This window comes from Cotesia glomerata, linkage group LG4 (genome assembly GCF_020080835.1).
Source record: "Cotesia glomerata isolate CgM1 linkage group LG4, MPM_Cglom_v2.3, whole genome shotgun sequence".
NCBI classification, from domain to species: Eukaryota; Metazoa; Arthropoda; class Insecta; order Hymenoptera; family Braconidae; genus Cotesia; species Cotesia glomerata.
In genome coordinates, this window is record NC_058161.1 from 12562300 (window position 1) to 12588270 (window position 25971).

Consider the following 25971-nt stretch of genomic DNA (forward strand, 5'->3'; position numbering starts at 1 on the left):
AAGTCGGTCGATAATATCCGGAATTATAGTCATTTTTTACAAAAAATTAATTTTTCTCCCCTGACCATCTTACCCCAGGGTCCTCAGATTCGCCTGAAATTTTGTAAGGACCTAGGGGCAGTTAATATACATTTATTTACAAAGTTGCGTCAAAATCGGCCGAGTAGTTTCTGAGATATCGCCATTTTAATTATTTATTATTAAACTAATAGGTCTTGGGTTCGATTCCGGAGCACAATTTTTTTTTTTTCTTTTTTTTTAATGAATGTTCTCGACACTAGGACAGCATTTATTAATTTTTTCATTAATATAACGAATAACAAAAAAGTGTGTAAATTATTGTTTATTGGCAATAGCGTGTAAGCTTGACAGTAGAACGTGTACTAGCTGGAGGATCCTTTATCACCGGTGTATGTTGGGATGATATGTTCATGTAAATGTGCAGTACCTAATATATAAACATATAGGTATGTGACGTTGGGATACGAGTGGAGAACAAGGGACGAAACAATAGGGGATTCTGTAGTTATGAAATATGCATTTACACTATTATACTGTAGCCATTGCTAAGCCCATTATTTTATCATAAATTTATTTCGTACTAATTTTCCGAGTTCAATTTAAAATTATTTGATTAAACAATACATTAAAAAAAAAAATATTTTTTTTTAGGTCATAAATTACGTCTGCTGGTCAGTCAGTCGTCTATTAAATTCCAGAGTGAATTCCCGGAAATACAAAGCTTAACTGAACTACTCAATATCAGTGATGCTTAGCATCCTTTGTAGCTTTATCTTGCTCCCTTTGGAGTCTTGTTGAAAAGCACCCTCACTAGAGAGATCTCCTCAACTTCTGGTACTGTAAAGCACATCGTTATTCTCAGGCATTTGAGGCATTTGACGTGGATTAATACAACTTTCATAAACGGAAGACGGTAATCCCCGGAGATTTCCAAGGGCCCCCTTCAAACTCACCGATCTCTACGTTTTTTTTTTTTTTTTTTTTTTTTATGCAAGAGCTTTTTACACCTTTTCTCGGTTCTGAGACGCGCTCAGAATTACGTACTTATTCCTCTGTTAGGTTTTTTATGGCTCAGGGAAATTTTAAATTATGATTATATAAAAGTGGAGAGATTTTTTAAGGTTGTCCGGCAACAAGAGGAATAATAACTTTTTCTTAAGCGATGGGTTTAAGGATAAATTTATTAGGATACTTTTTTCTAGACAATTGAATTTTATATCGGAAAGAATTCTTGTGATTTTTTTTAGATAATCAATTCTATAAAATTTATTAATGGATTTTTATAGAAAAATATAAATAAAATAGAAAAAATCTGGGTGATACTGAAAAAAAAAAAAAATACTTTGCCGGGATTCGAACCCGCGACCTATAAGTTTAATAATAAAAATTAAAATGGCGATCTCTTGGAAACTACTTGGCCGATTTTGATAAAACTTTGTAGGTTAATGTAAAGTAACTGCCTCTAGGTTTCCACAAAATTTCAGGTGATTCTGAGGACCCTGGGGTAAGATGGTCAGGGGAGAAAAATTAATTTTTTGTAAGAAATGACTGTAATTCCGGATATTATCGACCGATTTTCGGCAACCAAAGCTTAAATTTTTTATTTCAGTGCTTTTAGTACTCTATGAAGTTTTTTAAGGATCCGGGGTAAGGTGGGTCACTAAAAAACTCACTAAAATCATAAAAAATGAAGTTTTTATAGGGAAATATAAATATAAATAGAAAGTATCTGGGTAGTATGAAAAAAAAATACTTTGCCGGGATTCGAACCCGCGACTCATAAGTTTAATAATATTTAAATTTAAAATGGCTATATCTCGGAAACTACTAAGCCGATTTCGATGTAACTTTGTAAATAAACATATATTAACTGCCCCTAGGTCCTTACAAAATTTCAAGCGATTCTGAGGACCCTGGGGTAAGATGGTCAGGGGAGAAAAATTAATTTTTTGTAAGAAATGACTGTAATTCCGGATATTATCGACCGATTTTCGGCAACCAAAGCTTAAATTTTTTATTTCAGTGCTTTTAGTACTCTATGAAGTTTTTTAAGGATCCGGGGTAAGGTGGGTCACTAAAAAACTCACTAAAATCATAAAAAATGAAGTTTTTATAGGGAAATATAAATATAAATAGAAAGTATCTGGGTAGTATGAAAAAAAAATACTTTGCCGGGATTCGAACCCGCGACTCATAAGTTTAATAATATTTAAATTTAAAATGGCTATATCTCGGAAACTACTAAGCCGATTTCGATGTAACTTTGTAAATAAACATATATTAACTGCCCCTAGGTCCTTACAAAATTTCAAGCGATTCTGAGGACCCTGGGGTAAGATGGTCAGGGGAGAAAAATTAATTTTTTGTAAGAAATGACTGTAATTCCGGATATTATCGACCGATTTTCGGCAACCAAAGCTTAAATTTTTTATTTCAGTGCTTTTAGTACTCTATGAAGTTTTTTAAGGATCCGGGGTAAGGTATGAAAACAAAATACTTTGCCGAGATTCGAACCTGCGACTCATAAGTTTAATAATACTTAAATTTGAAATGGCGAGATCTCAGAAACTACTCGGCCGATTTCGCCGCAACTTTTTAAATTAACGTAAAGTAACTACCTCTTGGTCTCCACAAAATTTCAGGCGATTCTAACGACCCTGGGGTAAGATGGTCATAGCAGAAAAATATTTGTATTCTAATGTAAGTTAAGTTTGTAGTGTTTAGAGGAATGCGGACTAAAAAAAGTGTAATACCTCGGAATGTAATTACAACAGCGGATTTAAAAATAAATAATAGGAGAAAGGTCGCTTGCAGACTGTCATAATTCTCATGATTACGCCGGCAAGCAGCTAAAGGACCGCCCATGTTGCGTTCGCGTTTTCCTATTATATACTGTACTAGTTATGCCGAGTTTATTTCTCGGGAGCTCTTGTATATGAGACAGGTAAAATGGAATCTCGTACAACCATCAACACTCTACAGTCCATACTCTGCAGTTTAGCCAAGGCAGTAATTCATGTTCCTGCTCTTTACTATGCATTATAAATTATTAGAACTTTACTTTTTTTTCCTCCATTAACCTTTTTTTCCTGATTCTCTAACTTCACTCTCATTTACAATTTTTCGAAGGTATAATTCCGTAAAAATGGCGGCTAGGCCATCAATATTTTTATAAAAAAAAAAAATAAAAAAAAAAAATAAATAGAAAACACTTTTAGAACAGAGTATGCACTCAAACTTAGCCAAGTCCTCACTACTCAAATGTATTATAAAACTTTTCTACGAAATCGATAGCAGACTCTTAAACTCACAAGTAAATTCCTTTATTTTTTAATTTTATTCAACAGAAATACTTCCCTGGTGGTTGACGAACACCGGCTGGATATTTAACTACTTACTACCAGAAACTTTTAAATTTTACACTACCAATATAATAAACCTCGGCTTAAAATTTGCTAATGAAAGCTCACGGTAAAACCTTTTTTAGGTAAAAAAATAAAAAAAAAAAAAAAAAGGTACCGCAGCTTTATTATTTAATTTTAAAAACTTTTTACATTATTTACAACACAATTGTATTTTAATACATTTGCATTATAATTTTTCTATTTACAGCTAATTGATTAATTAAGTGTTTTTTTTTTTTTTTTTTTAATAAAATTTTGTACCTAGGCTATTATTAATTTTTTTAAAAAATACACCGAACGCACAACTAGCAATTACTACTCTATCGTGTATCCGGTATTTTTATTTTGATTATTGAAGCGCTCGGCAAACAAACAAACGAACAATCAAACGAATAAATGGACATGAAAATTTTTTTAATCAAAGCGCTATAACTTTTAGAGTAACTCGACACTTTAATAGACTTTCAAATTGCCTCTTCTTTACATATAAAAATTCTCTAATTGAAAAAAAAAAAAAAAAAAAAAAAAAAATTGCCGAGATTCGAACCCGCGACCTATTAGTTTAATAATAAAAAATTAAAATGGCGATATCTTGGAAACTACTCGGCCGATTTTGTTAAAACTTTGTAAATAAACGTATATTAACTGCCTCTAGGTCCTTACAAAATTTCAAGCGATTCTGAGGACCCTGGGGTAAGATGGTCAGGAGAGAAAAATTAATTTTTTGTAAAAAATGACTATAATTCCGGATATTAGCGACTGATTTTCGTCAACCAAAGCTCAAAATCTTTATTTTAGTGTTTTTAGTACTCTATGAAGTTTTCTGAGGATCCGGGGTAAGTTGGGTCACTAAAAAACTCACTAAAATTATAAAAAATGAAGTTTTTAAAGGGAAATATAAATATAAATAGAAAGTATCTTAGTGGTATGAAATAAAAATACTTTGCCGGGATTCGAACCCGCGACTCATAAGTTTAATAATATTTAAATTTGAAATGGCGATATCTCAGAAACTACTCGGCCGATTTCGCCGCAACTTTGTAAATAAATATATATTAACTGACTCTAGGTCCTTACAAAATTTCAGGCGATTCTGAGGACCCGGGGTAAGATGGGCCGTCTGAAATGAAAAAAATCGGGCGGTATTTAGCCTGTGAGTTATCCTAGGGGTGAGAGGTCACAGATCCGAGGCAGAGGCTTCGAACCGCGAAAATTCCTCGCAACCACAACCGGGTTTAGGCGGAAGGGACACGAGAAACGAGAAACGAGACACAATCACCGTGTAGAAACCAACATCCACAACTCCATGGTTGCTCCATTGTCTGAGCATTGTGCCGCTGTTACTAGTGTCAGTGGCATGGGGGTTGTAAAGGCTCGCGGTCGGGGTTTGTATAAGGGTGATTCATTTTATCTCGGAAAATATCAGTACCTGTATCCGGAATACAGTGCCCTCTGTCTCTGTATATGTAAACCAAATACCAGAGAATTTTATGCGGTTATGCATAATATTATTATTATTGTTGTTTTTCTTTTGGTTGGGTTGTTTTTAACCTTAAATTTACAATAGTTACACGGTTAATTTATTTACATTTTTTCTCAGCTACTCAAGTAATGAGGACCACTAATTTATGATAATTACCGAGGTCACCACTTAAATATTCAAGAATTAAAGCTAAAAATATAACAATTCGTTTTATATTACTGTCATAATTATTAATGCTGTTTTACTCTGGAATACATTATAAAAGGGACGAACTTTTTAGAAACTAACTCCAGGGCTAAATGGGTCACCGTTTTCATTTAAACTTCAAGAGTTATTTTAACTGGCTCCTCGACAACATTACTTATTCAAACGCTACGATAACAATCACTCGAGTCCTTTATTTCATTGAATGTTAAACTTTCTTTCGGGTTAATTACATTTTTCTCCCCTGACCATCTTACCCCGGGTCCTCAGAATCGCCTGAAATTTTGTAAGAACCTAGGGGCAGTTAATATACGTTTATTTACAAAGTTGCGTCGAAATCCGCCGAGTAGTTTCCGAGATCTCGTCATTTCAAATTTAAGTATTATTAAACTTATGAGTCGCGGGTTCGAATCCCGGCAAAGTATTTTTTTTTCATACCACCCAGATACTTTCTATTTATATTTATATTTCCCTATAAAAACTTCATTTTTTATGATTTTAGTAAGTTTTTTAGTGACCCAACTTACCCCGGATCCTTAAAAAACTCCATAGAGTACTAAAAGCACTGAAATAAAGAATTTAAGCTTTGGTTGACGAAAATCGGTCGATAATATCCGGAATTATAGTCACTTTTTACAAAAAATTAATTTTTCTTCCCTGACCATCTTACCCCAGGGTCCTCAGAATCGCCTGAAATTTTGTAGAGACCTAAAGGCAGTTACTCTACATCAACCTACAAAGTTGCTTCAAAATCGGCAAAGTAGTTTCCGAGTTATCGCCATTTTAATTTTTTATTATTAAACTTATAGATCGCGGGTTCGAATCTAGGCAACATTTTTTTTTTTTTTTTTTTTTTTAATTCTGCATCTTTCTAAGGATGTTTTCGATCAACTGGGGTAATTTGGGCCGGTTTATTTTTTTCTCTAACCAATTTAAAGCCAGTATTTTTATTTTTTTAGCGTTTTTTCGACTTTTTCGCTAAAATCGGGACGTTAAATTACATTCTATCAAACAAGACAAAGGGAGCGTAGATGTGGCGAGTATTTATACGTCTGAGGGTGAATAGAGTGCCGTGTATTCATCGGGTAGTAGATCGCCGCCACAAACATCACGACTGGCGCGTTTCGGTCATTAATTAATGCGACCGGTCCATTATATCCTCTTGACAGCTTTCACGCGTCTACGTGTTCAATCTGTTTCCAATGGATCATTATGCAAATTGTCCGTGGATTAGCATTAGTCTACGCTACGGGTAATAATTATAATTTTGTCAATCCGCCGAAGTGCTTCCGTTAGGTTATTTATTGGCGTCTTCGCTAAAGATCAATAGACTCTGGGAACAGCACGATATAATATTGCATGGAGATCGTTTCTGTAAGCGTGATCTATCGGGGCGCCGTGACCCGGTCGCCCCCAGAGCTTCCTCCATGTGTCAAAATGCCTGCGACAGCTCTCTTGTTCCAGGCGTTTTTCCTCCTGTAAAACAAAAAACACCCGTATATTTATGCCATTTGTCAAAGATTTTTTTTTACAAACTGGACTTACGAGTATACGCTCACGCTTCCGGGATATCTGCTCTGACAGCGCTGCTGTGTAGTCACGATTCTCGATATTCAATGACCGGTGGCTGCAAGTGAATAAGGAGTCATTTTTTAGTTAAAGTGCTTTAAAGGAGAAAAGGAGTGGAGGTAAAAATGTTTTTAGCGGAAAAATATATCCTGAAGAATAAGCTTTCAGATGCCACCAAAATTGTTCTGATAAAAAATTTTTAAGACACTTTTCAAAGCGACTAAAATTTTCCAAAAATTGGCCAAGTTTTGGAACCTTTTAAGAGCTTTGAAAAGTGTCTTAAAAATTTTTTAGCAAAACGAACTTGGTGTCATTTGAAAGCTTGTTCTTCAAGCTTTATTTTACATTTCTTAAAAAAATTTTCCGATAATTAGAACACAAGTTACAGAGCTTTGAAAATGAAGATAAAAAAATCATCGTAAAATTTTCCAAAAATTGACCAAAGTATTGAAGGAATTTATTATCTTCATTTTCAAAGCTCTGTAACTCTTGTTCTAATTATCGGAAAATTTTTATAAAAAATGGAAAGTGAAGTTTTGAGGACAAGCTTTCAGATGGCGCCAAGCTCGATTTGATAAAAAATTTTTAAGACACTTTTCAAAGCTCTTAAAATTTTCCAAAAATTGACCAAGATATTGAAGGAATTTTTTATTTTTATTTTCAAAGCTCTGTAACTTTTGTTCTGATCATCGGAAAATTTTTTTAGAAAATAAAAAATAAAGCTTGAAAAACAAGCTTTCAAATGGTTCCAAGTTTGATTCGATAAAAAATTTCTAAGAGACTTTTCAAAGCTTCTAAAATTTTCCAAAAATTTACTAAGATATTAAAAGAATTTTTAGTCTTCATTTTCGAAGCTATGTAACTTTTGTTCTAATTATCGGAAAATTGTTTTATAGAATAAAAAATAAAGCTTAAAGAACAAGCTTTCAGATGACACCAAGTTTGTTTCAATAAAAAATTTCTAAGACACTTTTCAAAGCTTGCAAAAATTGACCAAGAAATTCCTTCAATAGCTTGCGTAATTTTTGGAACCTTTTAGGAGCTTTGAAAAGTGTCTTAAAAATTTTTTATCAAAACGACCTTGGTGCCATCTGAAAGCTTGTTCTTCAAGCTTTATTTTCCATTTCCAAAAAAATTTTTCCGATAATTAAATCCCAAGATATCGCACTTCAAAGTTCATAGCAACGCGATATCTTTTTTTCCGTCTTTTTATTTTGTCTCCCTGGGGGCGCTGAAAAGAGCTTCGAAATATTATCCGACACCTAGAGGACTAGCACCTTTGGAAAGCGGACACTCTGAGGTAAATTTCCCCCCAGCCGAAGACATTTTTTTCGTTGTGGAACCCTTGTACACAGCGCTCGGAAGCTCGGCAGTAATAACTAATAACAATAAAGCGGTGTTTATCCCGGGGAGTAAGTTGTTTGACCGGATGCGGAGGACTTAGGGTTAGACACAAAGGGATTATATTATTTAACCAAATGGAATATCATTTCCCAATGGGTTGGAGAGAAGAGGGAAGCTGGGGCAGGTGAAGTGACCGCTGAATGCATCTGCATCAATGTGTTGATTACCAGTAATGTAGTTGTGCCCCTTGAGTGCAATACTAACCCCAAGCAATTTGTCACAACAGAGACATGCTTTGTTATATGATATCGACTCACTCGGATCGAGCTCTCTGTTATTCCTCTTCGTGTATAACCGACGCAATATACCACCTCAATGCTAACAACTGGACCAATTCTACTCCGAACTCTACTCCAAGCTCTATTCTCCTATCCACTCCGCCTCTTTTTTATCTTTTAATTAAAAATTGATTGTTGTTTTCATTAATCTCCGGTCTCTTTTGTTTTAAATAGATTACATCCCTTTCATGTATTTACCGCTCTTTTATCCGGAAAAATTAAATCACGCTTTAATGTTGATATTTTTTACGAACCGGAACAAATATTTTTATTTTTAAACCCCTTGAAAACTATCTTAAAAATTTTTTATTCAAACAAGCTTGGTGCCATCTAAAAGCTTATTCTTCAAGCTTTATTTTCCATTTTCAATAAAAAATTTCCGATAATTAGAACAAAAGTTACATAGCTATGAAAATGAAGATAAAAATTTTCTTTCATATTTTGGTCAATTTTTGAAAAATTTTAGAAGCTTTGAAAAGTCTCTTAGAAATTTTTTATCAAATCAAGCTTGGTGCCATCTGAAAGCTTGTCCTCAAAGCTTCACTTTCCATTTTTTATATAAATTTTCCGATAATTAGAACAAGAGTTACAGAGCTTTAAAAATGAAGATAATAAATTCCTTCAATACTTTGGTCAATTTTTGGAAAATTTTACGATGATTTTTTTGTCTTCATTTTTAAAGCTCTGTAACTTGTGTTCTAATTATCGGAAAAATTTTTTAAAAAATGGAAAATAAAGCTTGAAGGATAAGCTTTCAGATGGCAACAAGTTCGTTTTGCTAAAAAATTTTTAAGACACTTATCAAAGCCCCGGAAAAATTTTGATAGGCAAACATGGAATATTGTTGAAGGTAATGTGATAATTAATATCGATAAAAGCCGTTCTTTGGAACTAGAGATAACGTTGACGTAATAGTGGAGTATATGATAACCTATTAAGAGGTATATCAAGAGGAGTTAATTTAAACGAGAGTGTAAGTGAAGTAGAAAGGCCGTTGTAGATAGAGAATAGATGATAGGGATCTCAGCACTATTGAGAGTGTATTAATGAGACGGTCTGAGCTCTGATAGGACCGCTAATGGAATATTCCGGCAGTGTGTATCGTTACTCAGCTGCTGCGCCACATTGTTTATGATATGCTCGGACGTCTCTATTGAGAGTTCTCCTCGAATTACACCTGGGTAATCCTATTAATCATATTATAATAGTTAATAATCGAACAGTTAATCAATTTACATTAACACCGCGTCGTTTATATTTATTATTGTTCGTTATTAATTGATATTGTCGATAGCGACTCAAGGTACCTTGTTTATTGATTCATATGTCATTTATTATTTCTATGACAATTTCTATGATAATATTTTTATTATTGACTTTTACAATGATATTCATCATCTTATTGATGATATTCATCATAATAGTGATATTTACAGTGATGTTTACAGTCATTATGATATTTATTAGGCTATTGGTAATGATATTGATGATCAATATAATGAATATCATCAAGATATATATAATGATAATAATGTTGGTGATATTTATCATGATATTCATGATATTATTGATGATATTGATAATGATATTTATGATATTCATCATGATAATGATATTGGTAATATTCATAGAAAGTTTATGAAGATATTCATCATATTATTGACGATATTCATCATAGTAATGATATTGATGATATTCATAAGGATATTCATCCTGATAATGATATTGGTGATATTCACCATGATAATGATATTGGTGATATTCACCATGATATTTATAAAATTATTCATTGTATTATTAATGATACTCATCATGACAATGCTATTGGTGATATTCATCATGATATTGATAAAGATATTCATCGTAAAATTGATGATATTGATGATATTTATTATTATTATTATGATAATGTTATTGGTGATATTCATAATGATATTAATCATGATATTGATAAAGATAATTATCATATTATTGATGATATTCATCATGACATTGATATTGGTGATATTGATAATGATATTGATGATATTCATAATGATATTGATAATTATATTCATGATGATATTGATAATTATATTCATCATGATAATTCTATTGGTGATATTCATACTGATATTCATGACATTCATCATTATATTGATATTGGTGATATTCACCATGATATTTATAAAGATATTCATTATATTATTGATGATATTTATCATAGTAATGATATTGGCGATATTAATAATGATATTTATAAAGATGTTCGTCATATTATTTATGATATTGATAATGATATTAATGACATTTATCATGACAATAATAATGATAAAAATATTCATTATATTGATTATATTATTTATTAGTATTGATTATATTGATTATAAAACTAGTAATAATTAAATTTTGAATTATAACAAAATTGAGCTGTTGGTACTAATTGTTAAACTTTTAATTAGTGCAAATATTAATTATGTTTATTTGTACGATGTACATACCCTATGTGACAAGTTTGTCTACCTCGCGCATGTGTACTCGTATGTGTCTATGTGTGTAGATGTCTGTATTTGCCCACAGGACACATAGAGTAAAGGTAATTTGAGTAAGACGCGAAAGATAAATTGCTAATTAATTTCAGACCGGACAAATAGAGTTCAATATTCAAACAAGACTTTTTCTAATTATTCCAATCAACAATTGTTCATACCAACATTTTATTATTATTATTAAGCTGATTAAAAATTGAAACAAACCTGTCTAAGATATATCCAGGACGCGTAGCGTCTGTATTAATATATTTAACAGGATTTGAGTGACATTTACGTGCTGTGAGCAATGGTACTAGCTCAATTCCGCCAGTCAATTTATAATCATAAGGAGTATTTTTGCACTCATTCTGAATTGATGTAAATGGTCTGACTCCATCCAGCCTCCCCGAGGACTCAGTTATTTCTGTTAGATTAATATAATATCATTTAAAACGTCATTCACGATACGCAGAAGAGACGACAGAATATCAATGATTAATTATTTATGAAATTATGTCTGTTATTGCTAAATTAAGAATTGTTAAATTGTAATAATACCTGGTCTAGACTTGGCGTCAAAAAACTCTTGCATTGATGGTGTTAATTCTCGCTGATTGCTGGAGGTAAGTCGACGAAGAAATGATTTTGTTGTCCATCCCTTAAAAATAATTATTATCATTATTATAATTACAATTATCATCGAATTTTTATTTATTGTGATGATATTCATTATGGTATTGATATTGGTGATAATTATCATGGTAGTGATTTTGATAATATTCTCCATGATATTAATGATATTCATCATGATGATGATATTTATCATGACAATGATACAAATATTATTCATCGTAATAATACTGACGATATTCATCATGATATTGGTGATATTCATAATGATATTGATGATATTCATCATGACAACAATATTGGTGATATTCATCCATTATAATTATATCAATGATATTCGCCATGACGATAATATCAATGATATTCACCATGATGATAATATTGGTGATATTCACCATGATTAGGATATTAGTGATATTCATCATGACAATGATATTTATCATGATAATGATGTTGATGATATTCATCATGATATCGGTATTGATATTGATGATATTCATCATGATATTGATGATATTCATCATGATATCGGTATTGATATGGATGATATTCATCATGACAACAATATTGGTGATATTCACCATGATGATGATATTGGTGATATTCATCATGATAATGATATTGGTAACATTCATTGTGATATTTATATTTATGATATTTATCATGACAATGACATAAATGATATTCATTACGATAATTATATTGGTGATATTCACCATGATAATGATATTGGTGACATTCATTGTGATATTCATATTTATGATATTCATCATGACAACGACATAAATGATATTGATGATATTCATCATGATAATAATTTTGAAGATATTCATTATGGTATTTATATTGGTGATATTTATTATGATAATGATATTAATGATATTCATTATGATAATGATATTTATGATATTCATCATATTATCAACAATGTAATTTATAATAATTTTTTAAATAATGATAATGATATTCATAATAAAATCAATAGTGATATTTATAATAAAAATATAAGCAAACATATCAAGTTAAAGATTGTGTTAAATTATCCAGCTTAAGAATTGGTTAGATCCAGAGCTGGTAGGTAAGTAAGAAGATATTTAGTTTTAAATAATCCCGTTCTCTTACAACTTAAACCATCATTCTAACCCCCGGGCAAACATTTCCCTCCCCTTCTTTTCTCATCCGCGACCTCTAATATAAATATACATATACATCTATATATATAAATATGTATAAACCGGGTAGCTCGCTTCAGATACCGGAAATACGGGCGAAGCTGAGCTTAATTAGGAATTAAGACTCAAGATAAGTCTGGAAATTCCGTGTTATTTTCTCGGCTTAAACTTAACTAGTTTGTTATAACTTATAACTTATAACTTATACCATAACTATTTAAACATTTCTTGTATTTTAATAATTTATTCATTTATTTTAATTACTCTGTTAATTGATAATGACAAGTTAAATAGTTTTGCTTTTAATTATTTAAAAAATTAAAATTAAAAAGTAACAAATTTTTTTTTTTTTTTTTAATCCCGGGTTTTATAAATTACCGTACCATAGACTCCATAAAGCGGACACCCAGCAGCCTTGGATCCCTCCAGGGAAGACCACCTGGCCCGGGGCGACCCCACGGTTGCAATGACACCTAAGTAAATATGTCATTACTATTACGAGTATTACTTTTGAGAAAGCTCTTATTAAGGTGAATAAATTTTGAAATTTTTATGAAAATGAATTTAACTGCTTGTAATTTAGTTAAGGGTGGTCGAAAAAAAATTTTTTTTAAATAAAATAATAACCTTTAAGATGGTACTAAAATTATTTAGCTAAAAAATTTTTAAGATACTTTTCAGAGGCTTCAAAACTATGAAGTTTATGATTAAAAAAAAAATCAGACAATAATGATGATAATTCTTGAGAGTGTTCAGCAAACAGAGTTGAGAGTCACGAAATGTTTGAATGATAGGTAAAACCTTGGCAGCTCGCGTGACGAGATACCACCTGAGTTGACTAATGACTGATGAATAATAACGCGACGATAATCATTGAAATTAGATCTACATATTATCAGTAAACGTCGCGATACCATCTGCACCTCCTTGTTAATATAAATGAGCAATAAACGCGATAAATAAAAACCGCCTACATGACCTTCTTCCCCGATTTCCGGCTTCTGGTTTGCTCGGAGGCAAAAATCAGCTGGTCTATTGCAATCTACGGTAAATTTCCTAAAAAATGAGTACCCACATGTCCTAAAGGTCATATGTGACCATATATGATCATATGACGTCATATATGACATATGTGATGAAAATATACGTCATATATGATAAAAACAAGCTAATCTATAAGAAATTCCCTAAAAATGAGCACCCACACGTCTTAAATGGTCATATGTGATCATATATGACCATATGACGTCATATATGACATATGATCAGCACATACGTCATATATGATAAAAAATAAGGTAATCTACGAAAAATTTCCGAAAAACCGAGTACCCAGACGTTTAAAACGGTCATATGCGGTCATATCTAATCATATGACATATGTGATGAATATATGAGTCATATATGATAAAAACAAGCTGATCTAGTGTTATCTACGGGAAATTTCCGAAAAAATGAGTACCTACATGTTTTTAAGGCTCATATCTGATCATATCTGATCATATGACGTCATATGTAACATATATGATAAATATATGAGTCATATATGATAAAAAAAGCTGATTTAGTGTAATCTATGGAAAATTTCCGAAAAAATGAGTACGCATATGCTTTTAAGGGTCATATGTGATCATATCTGATCATATGACGTCATATCTGACGTATGTGATGAACACATATGTCACCTGATCATATATGATCACATATGGTCACATATGAGGGACTATAGGCGTGTGGGTACTCATTTTGAAGGGAATTTAATCGTTGATAATTTTAACCACTCCATTTTGAGATTAAGGGTTGTCATAATAAATTATTATTATTATTATTATTATTATTATATTTATGATGATAAATCTTGAGGACTACTTAAGGTATCAATAATATAGTATCAGCAGTAGGACACGAACAAATCGATCGAGAACTCAAGGATCTGCTGACTGGCGCAAGATCGCTTCTAATCACGCTAGTGCATGAAATGAATGCAGTGACCTCCAATTGAGAACAAGGACAAGTGAGTTTAGAAATTTTGATGTCGATAATAATAATAAATGTGATTTATTTTATTATTTTATAGTTATTCTAGATTTATTTCTTTTACCTGGGAGCTGGGCGGCGACAGCGGCTCGAGGATCACGTTCTTCTTCTTTAAAGAGCCGAAGTAGGGGGCGCCTCCTCCCGGCTTTCCCCAGGGAGAGTAAGTTGACTGCAAGTGACGGAGCTGGAAATATTCATTTGATAAGTATCATTCATTTATATTTAAGATATCTAATTTTAACTTGGAATAACTTTTTGAAAAATAAATTTTTTTTTAAATGTCAGTAGTTAAGAAATGACCTTGTATCTTGTAAACTATTGACATTTTTAAAGATATAAGCTCATCCCGATGTCACATTCATCAAGACCTTTCATTTGAGTACCCACATGCATTTTTGATACATTATATATATATATACACAAATATATGAAAAATTGATGTGGGTACTCAAATGAAAGGTCTCGATGAGTATATCATCAGAATGAGCTTATATCTTTAAAAATGTCAGTAATTACTAAATGACCTTGTATCTTAAGAACTATTGACATTTTTAAAGATATAAGCTCATTTCGATGTTACATTCTTGAAGAGCTTTCATTTGAGTACCCACATGCATTTTTGATATATTTCTCATATATATATATATATATATATATATATATATATATATATATATATATATATATATATATAGCATATATATATATATATATATATATATATATATATGCTATATATATATATATATATATATATATATATATATAGCTCACCCCGACATTATACTCATCAAAAGCTTTCATTTGAGTACCCACATCAATTTTTCATATATTTTATATATTTTATATATATATATATATATATATATATATATATATATATATATATATATATATATATATATATGAAAAATTTATCAAAAATGCATGTGGGTAGTCAAATGAAAGCTCTCGATGTGTGTAACATCGGGATGACCTTATATCTTTAAAATCTACATTATATATATATATATATATATATATATATATATATATATATATATATATATATGTAAATATGAAAAATATATTCATTTTAATTTTTTGTTTTTATTTCAGAATAATTTGACGAAATTTTGCGAAAAACAAGATCGATGTATCAAGGATGAATGATAGAGTTATCCTGACGGTAGTTTCCCGCCGGAAATCCCCCATTAATCGGGATAAATTCAGTATATGTCCATAAATGTACATAAATATATCTGTACATAAATATCGAGCGATTTGTATGGTAATTCAGTATCAGTATTATCACAGTACACAAAGGCATTACGTTCATCAAATCGAGAGTTAAACAATCCGACAATCCTGTCTTAATCTTCAGGAATAAATTTATATACATATATATATATATATATATATATATATATATATATATATATATATATATATATATATATAAAATATAAATTCTGTCGCGAGCTTCCACTAGCCGGGGGTAAAATCTGTCTTTAAGTAGTTTTCGAGATTATGCTAATTTATATGCTTGTATAGGAGAATATAGAGTCTATGAGTGGCAAGAGTTGTTGAAGCGCAGAAGGTAATATCTGGAAAGTTGAGACTTTGGTTACACACCCAAAGGTAGGCAACTGTAAGGGTAATAATAATAGTAATAGTAATATCTATTTGAATGAATGAATAGATAACTTTGAGAGAGAAGAGAAGGGAAGGGACGGGGAAGTAATACTATTTATTAAATAACGCTAAGTCCTTTATGGGCTACTGAGATACCGGATAACTTGGCTAATTAATTACAAAACTTAACGAATCATATTGTTTGAGTTTATAGTGTTAAGTGTTATTAAATTCTGATTAATATTTTAATAACAGAATTTTAAATTATCGGTTTTTTTTTTTAATTTTATAATTTTGGGTGAAATATTGAAAATAGGGGAAAAATAGATAATTGAGAAATGACCTTTTATTTTGTAAACTATTGACATTTTTAAAGATATAAGCTCACCATGATATTACACTGATCGAGACCTTTCATTTGAATACCCACATCAATTTTTCATATATTTTATATATTTAGATATATTATATATATGTAAATATGAAAAATATATCAAAAGTGCATGTGGGTACTCAAATAAAAGCTCTTGATCAGTGTAACATCAGGATGAGCTTATATCTTTAAAAATATCAGTAATTAAGAAATGACATTGTATCTTAAGAACTATTGACATTTTTAAAGATATAAGCTCACCATGATATTACACTGATCGAGACCTTTCATTTGAATACCCACATCAATTTTTCATATATTTTATATATTTAGATATATTATATATATGTAAATATGAAAAATATATCAAAAGTGCATGTGGGTACTCAAATAAAAGCTCTTGATCAGTGTAACATCAGGATGAACTAATATCTTTAAAAATGTCAGTAATTAAAAAATGACCTTGTATCTTGAGAACTATTGACAATTTTAAATATATAAGCTCATCCCGACATTCCGTTTTTCAAGAGCTTTCATTTAAGTACCCACATCAATTTTTTTATATATTTTATATATTTATATATATTATATATATTATATATATAAATATATGCAAAATATATAAAAAATGCATGTGGGTACTTAAATGAAAGCTCTTGATGAGTGTAACATTGTGATGAGCTTATATCTTTAAAAATGTCAGTAATTAAAAAATGACCTTGTATTTTAAGAACTATTGACATTTTTAAAGATATAAGCTCACCTTGACATTACACTCATTAAGACCTTTCATTTAAGTACCCACATCAATTTTTGATATTTATGACATATTTGTATATATTATATATATGTAAATATGAAAAATATATCAAAAATACATGTGGGTACTCAAATGAAAGCTCTTGATGAGTGTAACATCGGGATGAGCTTGTATCTTCTGAAAGGTCAATAGTTAAGAAAATACACAAATTTTTCTTTATCTTCGATATACTTATTTTAAAATAAATTTCCATTTCTACCCGCGGAAAAAATCAATCACTAACTCAGTGTGCCGAGAAATAATGTTAAAAAAAAAAAAAGTACCTATTAAAGTTCTACTCGAAGAGCAAAACTCCAAAGAAGTAAAAAGATATAACGTACTTGAAGCTGTTCATGATGTTTCTGGCGCAAAAGTTGTTCTTTACGTCGCCTCCAAACAGCAGTCCCTTCTTGTACCACTCGACGATCTTGTTCTCGACGTATCAGCTCCTCGACATCGGGGTTGTACGTCGTCACGTTGTCCGTATCGCCGTACTCAACCCCCATTATCAAAGGTGTCTTGTTGGTCTTATTCTTATGTTTAACCTCGCTCGGGATTCAGTACATCCTCAACTTGCAACTCTCTGATATACAATTGTCGGGCCCGATAAAATACCTAGACAATGATAGTGCCAGTGTTACTACAACCCCTTGAGATAACACGCTCTTTGTACACAGACTATAAACTCGACAAGTTATACTATATTACTCCTGCAGTTATTTATACATTTGATGGACTTGCTAAGTAGTTACTCAAAATTGTTTTTTTTCATTTTATTACGATATAATATACATTTTTATTTTTAAATAAAAATTCAAGGATTTTTTTATTTAAACAAAAGAAAAAAAAAAATTCTTGGCGGGGCTCGAACCCTGAATTTTATAATTTGAGCAGGTTAAAAATTGCCGCCATGTTGAAAATGGCTATAAAGTTATTTTAACATTGTAATTTTTGAATTTTTTTGTGAAATTTTATTTAATTGAAATTTTCAAATCTATATTTATTAAAAGAATCAGAAAAGTCTCCAGGATATATAATTAAGAAATGACCTTGTATTTTGTGAACTAATGATATTTTTAAAGATATAAGCTCATTCCGACATTGCACTCATCGAGACCTTTCATTTGAGTACCCACATCAATTTTTCATATTTTTTATATATTTGTATATATTATATATATGTATATATGAAAAATATATAAAAAATGCATGTGGGTACTCAAATGAAAGCTTATGATGAGTGTTACATCAAGATAAGCTTATATCTTTAAAAATATCAATAATTAAGAAATGACATTGTATCTTGAGAACTATCGACATTTTCAAAGATATAAGCTCATCCCGATGTTATACTTATCGAGACCTTTAATTTGAGTACCCACATCAATTTTTCATATATTTATGTATATTACATATATGTATATATATGAAAAATATATAAAAAATGCATGTGGGTACTCAAATGAAAGCTCTTTATGAGAGTAACATCAGGATGAGCTTATATCTTAAAAAATATCAATAATTAAGAAATGACATTGTATCTTGAGAACTATTGACATTTTTAAAGATATAAGCCTACTATAACATTACACTCATCAAGAGCTTTTATTTGAGTACCCATATCAATTTTTCACATATATTTTATATTTGTATATATTATATATATGTATATATGAAAAATATATCAAAAATTCATGTGGGTACTCAAATGAAAGCTCTTGATGAAAGTAATATCGGGATGAGCTTATATTTTTAAAAATGTCAGTTATTCAGAAATGACTTTGTATCTTGAGAACTATTTCTTGAGAACATTTTTATAGATATAAGCTCATTTTGACATTGCACTCATCGAGACCTTTCATTTGAATACCCACATCAATTTTTCATATATATCATATATTTTTATATATTATATATATTTATATATGAAAAATATATCAAAAATGTATGTGAGTACTCAAATGAAAGCTCTTGATGAGAGTAACATCGGGATGAGCTTATATCTTTAAACATGTCAATAGTTAAGAAAGTACAGTGCAATTTAACAAAATTCATTATTTAATAAAACAAAAATTTCAAGGTTGCTAGTAAATATTGATTAATTGTTATTTAAATCGATAAAAAAATTGATTGGAGAAATTTTTTAATTAAATAAAATAATAATTACTTAGATTGATCTTTAATTTATTTCTTAATATAAAAAAAAATAATTCTAGTCAGGATTCGATCCCTGAATTTTCAAATTGCTCAAATTTGACCGATATTTTAACTTTATAAGCGAAAAATCCGGATTTTTTAAGTTTCTTTTAAAAAAAAAATGAATTTTTACGTAACTTACTTACAAATGAAAGTATGCAAAAAAAAGTAAAACCCGCGGCAGTATTTTTCGGGCGCAGAACTAGCAACTAAACTAAAGCTCAACTATTTCTGACCACAAGGGTTCTAAAAGCTCCTCTACTCGGTTCCATTTAATTCCACCCCTCAGTACACTCAATAGAAATTCCTAGTCCGCAAATGAAACTCAGTGAGAGGATAAAAGGGGGATGTTAAAGTTTTAGGACTAAAAAATTCCAGAAATTTTTTCTTATTCACAAAAAAAAATTTTTTTTTCAATAAAACAACTCTCAGAAATTTTATTTTTTATTAATAAAAAATTCTCAGAATTTTTTTTTTAATAATAAATTCCCAGAATTTTATTTTTAATAAAAAATTCTCAGAATTTTTTTTTTAATATAAATTCCCAGAATTTTTTTTTAATAAAAAATTCTTAGAATTTTTTTTTTTAATGAAAAATTCTTAGAATTTTTTTTAATAAAAATTTCTGCGAAATTTTTTTTTTTATGAAAATTTTTTCTAATTTTTTAGTCTTAGAAGTAAAAATAAGACTCACCTGAAGAGGAATGAGTAAAACACGCGACTGGCGATTCCCCTTAGGTATTCCTAGCTGGTGAGCCCTTTACTAATATTATCTCTCCTGTTCGTCTGTGTAATCTATAACTATAACTAGTTTGATATATAACAAGGAAATTCATAGGTACGTATATGTACTCCATGCATTATACATGTAATCTCGGAAGCTTGTATTGAGCTGCCCGTCGATGTGCAACCTCTTGTTGTCTATACTAGGCACGTCAAATAAGTCTCTAAAAGTGAAAGAGTGGGGGTGGAAAAGTGGGGGATGATAAACTTTAACGAAAACTTTAGCTATAGTTCTATATATCGGGAAGTCTCGCGATGTCGCGGTACAGAATTATTTTCGGGAAATTCGATCAAATGTTTGGGATTTCATGCAAGCATATTTAATCTTAATTCGAGGCCGGGTACTTGCTGAAATATTCTGCTGGCTAATTTTAGGAAGATGTTTTTTTTTTTTTATTGATTAAAAAGAGTTAATTTATTGGAAAATTTTTTTTAGAATTGAAAATTTTGGTGGAAAATCGGGTGTAACTTGAAAAATAATGGGCTGACTTGTAGGAAATTTTCCGGGCCACAAAAAAGTATCCTTTGGAAAATCTCCTCAAAGTGATATTTTCCGAGATGTAGAAGAAAACGTACCAAACAAACTTTATATTTTAAGGAAAATCATCAATTTTTAACTTTAGGCGTCAATAACTCGGAAAATCTTAAAGGAAAATGAAAACCTTGGATGTCTTTTTAATAGGAAATTTTCCAGACTACAAAAAAGTATTTTTCTGATAAATTCCCTAAGATCAATATTTTCCGAGTTATCGAAGAAAAATCATTGAAAGAAATGTGAAAATTTTCGTAAGAATGATCACTTTCTAACTTTAGGCGTCAATAATTCGGAAAATTCAAAGGAAAATAAAAATCTTGTACACTTGTTTGATAGGAAATTTTCCGGACTACAAAAAAGTATGCTTTGGAAAATCTTCTTAGAGTGATATTTTCCGAGATATAGGAGGAAAAGCACTGAAAACTTGGAGTTTTAGAAAAAATTACGAGTTTTCAAGTTTAAAAGGTGATAACTCGGAAAATACTTGAGGAAAGTTATCTTCTAGGATGTGTTTTGGATAGAAAATTTTCCGGGCTATAAAAAAGTATTCTTTGGAAAATCTTTTTAAAGTGATATTTTCCGAGATATGGGAGAAAAAGTACCAAAAAACTTGAAATTTTTAGGAAAATCATCAATTTCTAACTTAAGGCGTCAATAACTCGAAAAATGCTAGAAGAAAATGCAAATTTCCTATTAATTTTCAGTGCTTTTCCTAAATTTTCATCTTTGATTTTCACCCCTATCCCCAATTTCCCCGCGAAATTCAAATATTCAAAATTTCCCGCGAATTGGAACTTCAACGACAGTGCGGCGACCACCTGTTACTAAAAATAGCCACCAATAATCAACGAAACGGCTTTTAGCTCCACCAATAAACCAGGTATTAAATCCTCTTACCCACAAAAATCACTATTTCTCAATATATAATATATATAGTAAATGTACAACAATAATCACAATACGTGTCCGCCGGGGACTAGTTAATAAATTTTTAAAACTTCAAATGAATTAATATTTAAACTTACCTTAAATAAAAAATGTTGTTCGATAAAATATTTATTATTTTAGCTCTAGTTTTAATAAATAATTCTTTAGCTTCAGAACCTCCGCTTGCTGTTTTTACAGATGAAGAATTAATCCAACATATTACTACTGATCCTGTGATTGCGCTTTTTAGTATGTATTTTTTTTTTTTTAATTAATTATCAGTAAAATTAATAAAACAGATGGTGCGTTTTTCTGAAAAAAAAATTTTTTTTTTTTTTTAACTAATTGTTTTTTTATAAAATAAAATTCAATGAAATTAATTTAAAAAAATTATTAAATAAAATAAAATTTAAACTAATTAATTATTTAAAAAAAAATAATGAAGAATTATTAAATAAAATAAATTAATAATTTTTATTTATATCAAAAATAAAATTTTTTTTTTAATTAAAATTTACTTACTAAATTTTTCAGCTAAAGATGACTGTAAAGAATGCAAAAATTGGGAAGAAGAATTAATTGGACTACGTGATGAATTAGTAGATTCACTTTCAGCTTGGGTTGTAAAGGTTCCTAATAGTTATTTAAGAAAATTGTACACTCCAAACGAGGAACCTGCATTAGTTTTCTTCAGAAACAGTGTTCCCCTTCTCTACAATGGTAATTTTTAATTAATTAATTAATTAATTTAGAAATAAAAAAATTAATTTATTTATTTATAAATAAATTAAGTAATTAATTAATTATTTTATAAATAAATAAATAAATAAATAAATTTATTTATTTATAAATTAATTAATTAATTACTTAATTTATTTATAAATAAATAAATTAATTTTTTTATTTCTAAATTAATTAATTAATTTTTTTATTTCTAAATTAATTAATTAATTTTTTTATTTATAAATTAATTAATTAATTACTTAATTTATTTATAAATTAATTAATTAATTTAGAAATAAAAAAATTAATTTATTTATTTATAAATAAATTAAGTAATTAATTAATTAATTTATAAATAAATAAATGAATTAATTAATTTATTTATTTATTAATAGATAAATAAATTAATTAATTAATTTATAAATGAATAAAATAATTAATTAATTTATAAATAAATAAATAAATTTATTTATTTATAAATTAATTAATTAATTTTCAAATTAATTAATTAATTAATTAATTAATTAATCAGTAAATAAATATATAAATAATTATTTAATTTTACATTGTAAAAAAAAAAAATACTTAATTTTTTTAAGGTCCTCTGGATGACAAGGAAATTTTTGAAACCTTCTTTGACAATAGAGAGCCGATTGTCAGAGAACTTACGGATGAAACCTTTGAACACTTGACACAGGTCAGTACTGGAGCTACTACTGGGGATTGGTTTGTTATGTTGTAAGTATTTTTTTTTTTAATTTGAGTTTTTTATTTTTTATAAAAATTATTAATCATAAAATTTATTGAATAGTTACAGTGACAATTGCGTAGAATGTCAGCGCCTTGGGGCAAGATGGGAAGCAGTAGGCGCTAAAATAAAACGCAGGATAAATACAGCAAGGGTTAATAAACATACCTCTGGAGCAGCTACTGCAAGGAGATTCAGCGTTTACGATGTCCCCGAATTAATTCTGTGAGTTATTTTTTTATTAAAACTGAAAATAAAATAAAAAATAATAAATGTTAAAAAAGTAACTTAGGACCTTATTTTGGAAAAATAATTTTACAGTTTCAGGAGAGGAAAAATGTACAGGTATCAAATTCCTAAGTATGATGTTAATGCCATGGTGTCGTTCGCTGAAACTTGGTACAAGAACACTCAAGCAGAAAATGTTCCAGTTCCTCAAAGTCCATTGTAAGTATTATTATTATTAATAATTTTAATATTACTAAAAACTTCAAATTTTGATTTATTAAATGACTATTGTTAAATTGCACTGTACTTTCTTAAATATTGACGTTTTTAAAGATATAAGCTCATCTTGATGATATACTCATCAAGACCTTTCATTTGAATACCCACATCAATTTTTCATATATTTTATATATTTATATATATTACATATATGAATATATGAAAAATATATCAAAAATGCATGTGGGTGCTTAAATGAAAGCTCTTGATGAGTGTAACTTCAGAATGAGTTTATATCTTTAAAAATGTCAATAGTTCACGAGATACAAGGTCATTTCTTATATATTGACATTTTTAAAGATATAAGCTCATCCCGATGTTACACTCATCAAAAGCTTTCATTTAAGTACCCACATACATTTTTGATATATTTTCCATATATACATATATAATATATACAAATATATAAAATATAAAAAAAAATTGATGTGCGTACTTAAATGATAGCTCTTGAAAAACGGAATGTCGAGATGAGCTTCTATCATCGAAAATGTCAATAGTTCTCAAGATACAAGGTCATTTTTTAATTACTGACATTTTTAAAGATATAAGCCCATCCCGATGTTACACTCATCAAGAGCTTTCATTTGAGTACCCACATGCATTCTTTATATATACATATAATATATTATATATGTATATATATTATAAATGTCATACATATAATATATACAAATATATAAAATATATGAAAAATTGATGTGGGTACTAAAATAAAAAGTCTTGATAAGTGTAATGTAAAGATGAGCTTATATCTTTAAAAAAGTCAATATTTCATAAGATACAAGGTCATTTCTTAATTATGTAATATATATAATTCATATTTTTAAGATATAAGCTCATTCCAATGTTACACTCATCAAGAGCTTTCATTTGAGTACCCACATGCATTTTTGATATATTTTCCATATATACATATATACAATATATATAAATATATAAAATATATGAAAAATTGATGTGGGTACTCAAATTAAAGGTCTTGATGAGTGTAACATCAGGATGAACTTATATCTTTGAAATTGTAAATAATTCTCAAGATACAACCTCATTTTTTAATTATTAATATTTTTAAAAATATAAGCTCGTCCCGATATTAAACTCTCCAAGAGCTTTCATTTGAATACCCACATTAATTTTTCATATATTTTATATATTTATATATATTACATATATGAATATATGAAAAATATATCAAAAATGCATGTGGGTGCTTAAATGAAAGCTCTTGATGAGTGTAACTTCAGAATGAGTTTATATCTTTGAAATTGTCAATAGTTCTCAAGATACAACCTCATTTCTTAATTATTAATATTTTTAAAGATATAAGCTCATTCCAATGTTACACTCATCAAGAGCTTTCATTTGAGTACCCACATGCATTTTTGACATATTTCCCATATATACATCTATATAATATATATAAATATATAAAATATATGAAAAATTGATGTGGGTACTCAAATTAAAGGTCTCGATGAGTATATCATCAGGACGAGCTTATATCTTTAATAATGTCAATAGTTCACAAGATACAACGTCATTTCTTAATTATGTATCCTGGAGACAAAATTTTTCTTATCCTCTTAATAATATAAATAATAAAATATTTTTATTTCATTCCAGTGACGACTTAACCCTAATGATCGCCAACACACTGAGAGAAAATCCTTGGATTATGAAACTAGGAAGCATGATAATTTGCATTTTAGTTATTGTCTCAGTAGTTTCAAAACTTCGAAACAAAACTGAAACACCAACAACTAAGAAGAAAGATAAATAAATGAATTAATAATTGATAATTTATTTATTAATTTATTAAATTATTAAATTAATAATCAAGCAATGTGATTTTCCTATCTTCCATTTACAATTATAAGAAAATTTCGATTGTAAAAATAAAAATTTTTAATTTTTATTATACCTCACTGTGATTATTATTATTATTATTCCTTAATTTATTTTTATTATAAATAATGGAATGGCATTAAATTTAAATAATTAAATTTTCCTAAGCAAAGTCAATAAACTTTTTTTTTTTAATTTAATTATAA

At 29.1% G+C, this 25971-nt stretch overlaps 2 protein-coding genes and 1 long non-coding RNA gene across 5 annotated transcripts; 2 read left to right on the forward strand and 1 right to left on the reverse strand.

Annotated features, from left to right (window-relative positions):
- Positions 1 to 3676: 3676 nt before the first annotated feature.
- Positions 3677 to 20600, reverse strand: LOC123263578. 3 transcript variants are annotated; one of them, XM_044726466.1, is made up of 8 exons: positions 20389 to 20600; positions 17840 to 18113; positions 14777 to 14896; positions 13059 to 13148; positions 11432 to 11531; positions 11099 to 11297; positions 6658 to 6739; positions 3677 to 6588 (listed from the first exon to the last, which is right to left on the reverse strand). In XM_044726466.1, exons 2-8 carry the CDS (start codon positions 18002 to 18004, stop codon positions 6436 to 6438), a joined length of 909 nt encoding a protein of 302 aa, XP_044582401.1. In that variant the 5' UTR covers positions 18005 to 18113; positions 20389 to 20600; the 3' UTR covers positions 3677 to 6435. The 3 variants fall into 3 exon arrangements, with proteins under 3 accessions (XP_044582401.1, XP_044582403.1, XP_044582404.1); XM_044726468.1 differs by lacking the exon at positions 20389 to 20600 and adding an exon at positions 19841 to 19924; XM_044726469.1 differs by lacking the exon at positions 13059 to 13148 and having other exon boundaries at positions 20389 to 20599.
- On the forward strand, positions 14496 to 16582 carry LOC123263637. Its single transcript, XR_006509191.1, has 3 exons — positions 14496 to 14689; positions 14753 to 14917; positions 15811 to 16582. It is a non-coding gene; the product is annotated as an uncharacterized LOC123263637 (long non-coding RNA).
- Positions 20601 to 21934: 1334 nt separating the features above from the next.
- LOC123263576 (thioredoxin domain-containing protein) lies at positions 21935 to 25840 on the forward strand. Its single transcript, XM_044726464.1, has 6 exons — positions 21935 to 22188; positions 22474 to 22659; positions 23262 to 23400; positions 23474 to 23635; positions 23732 to 23857; positions 25544 to 25840. Exons 1-6 carry the CDS (start codon positions 22050 to 22052, stop codon positions 25698 to 25700), a joined length of 909 nt encoding a protein of 302 aa, XP_044582399.1. The 5' UTR covers positions 21935 to 22049; the 3' UTR covers positions 25701 to 25840.
- The last annotated feature ends 131 nt before the right edge of the window (positions 25841 to 25971 follow it).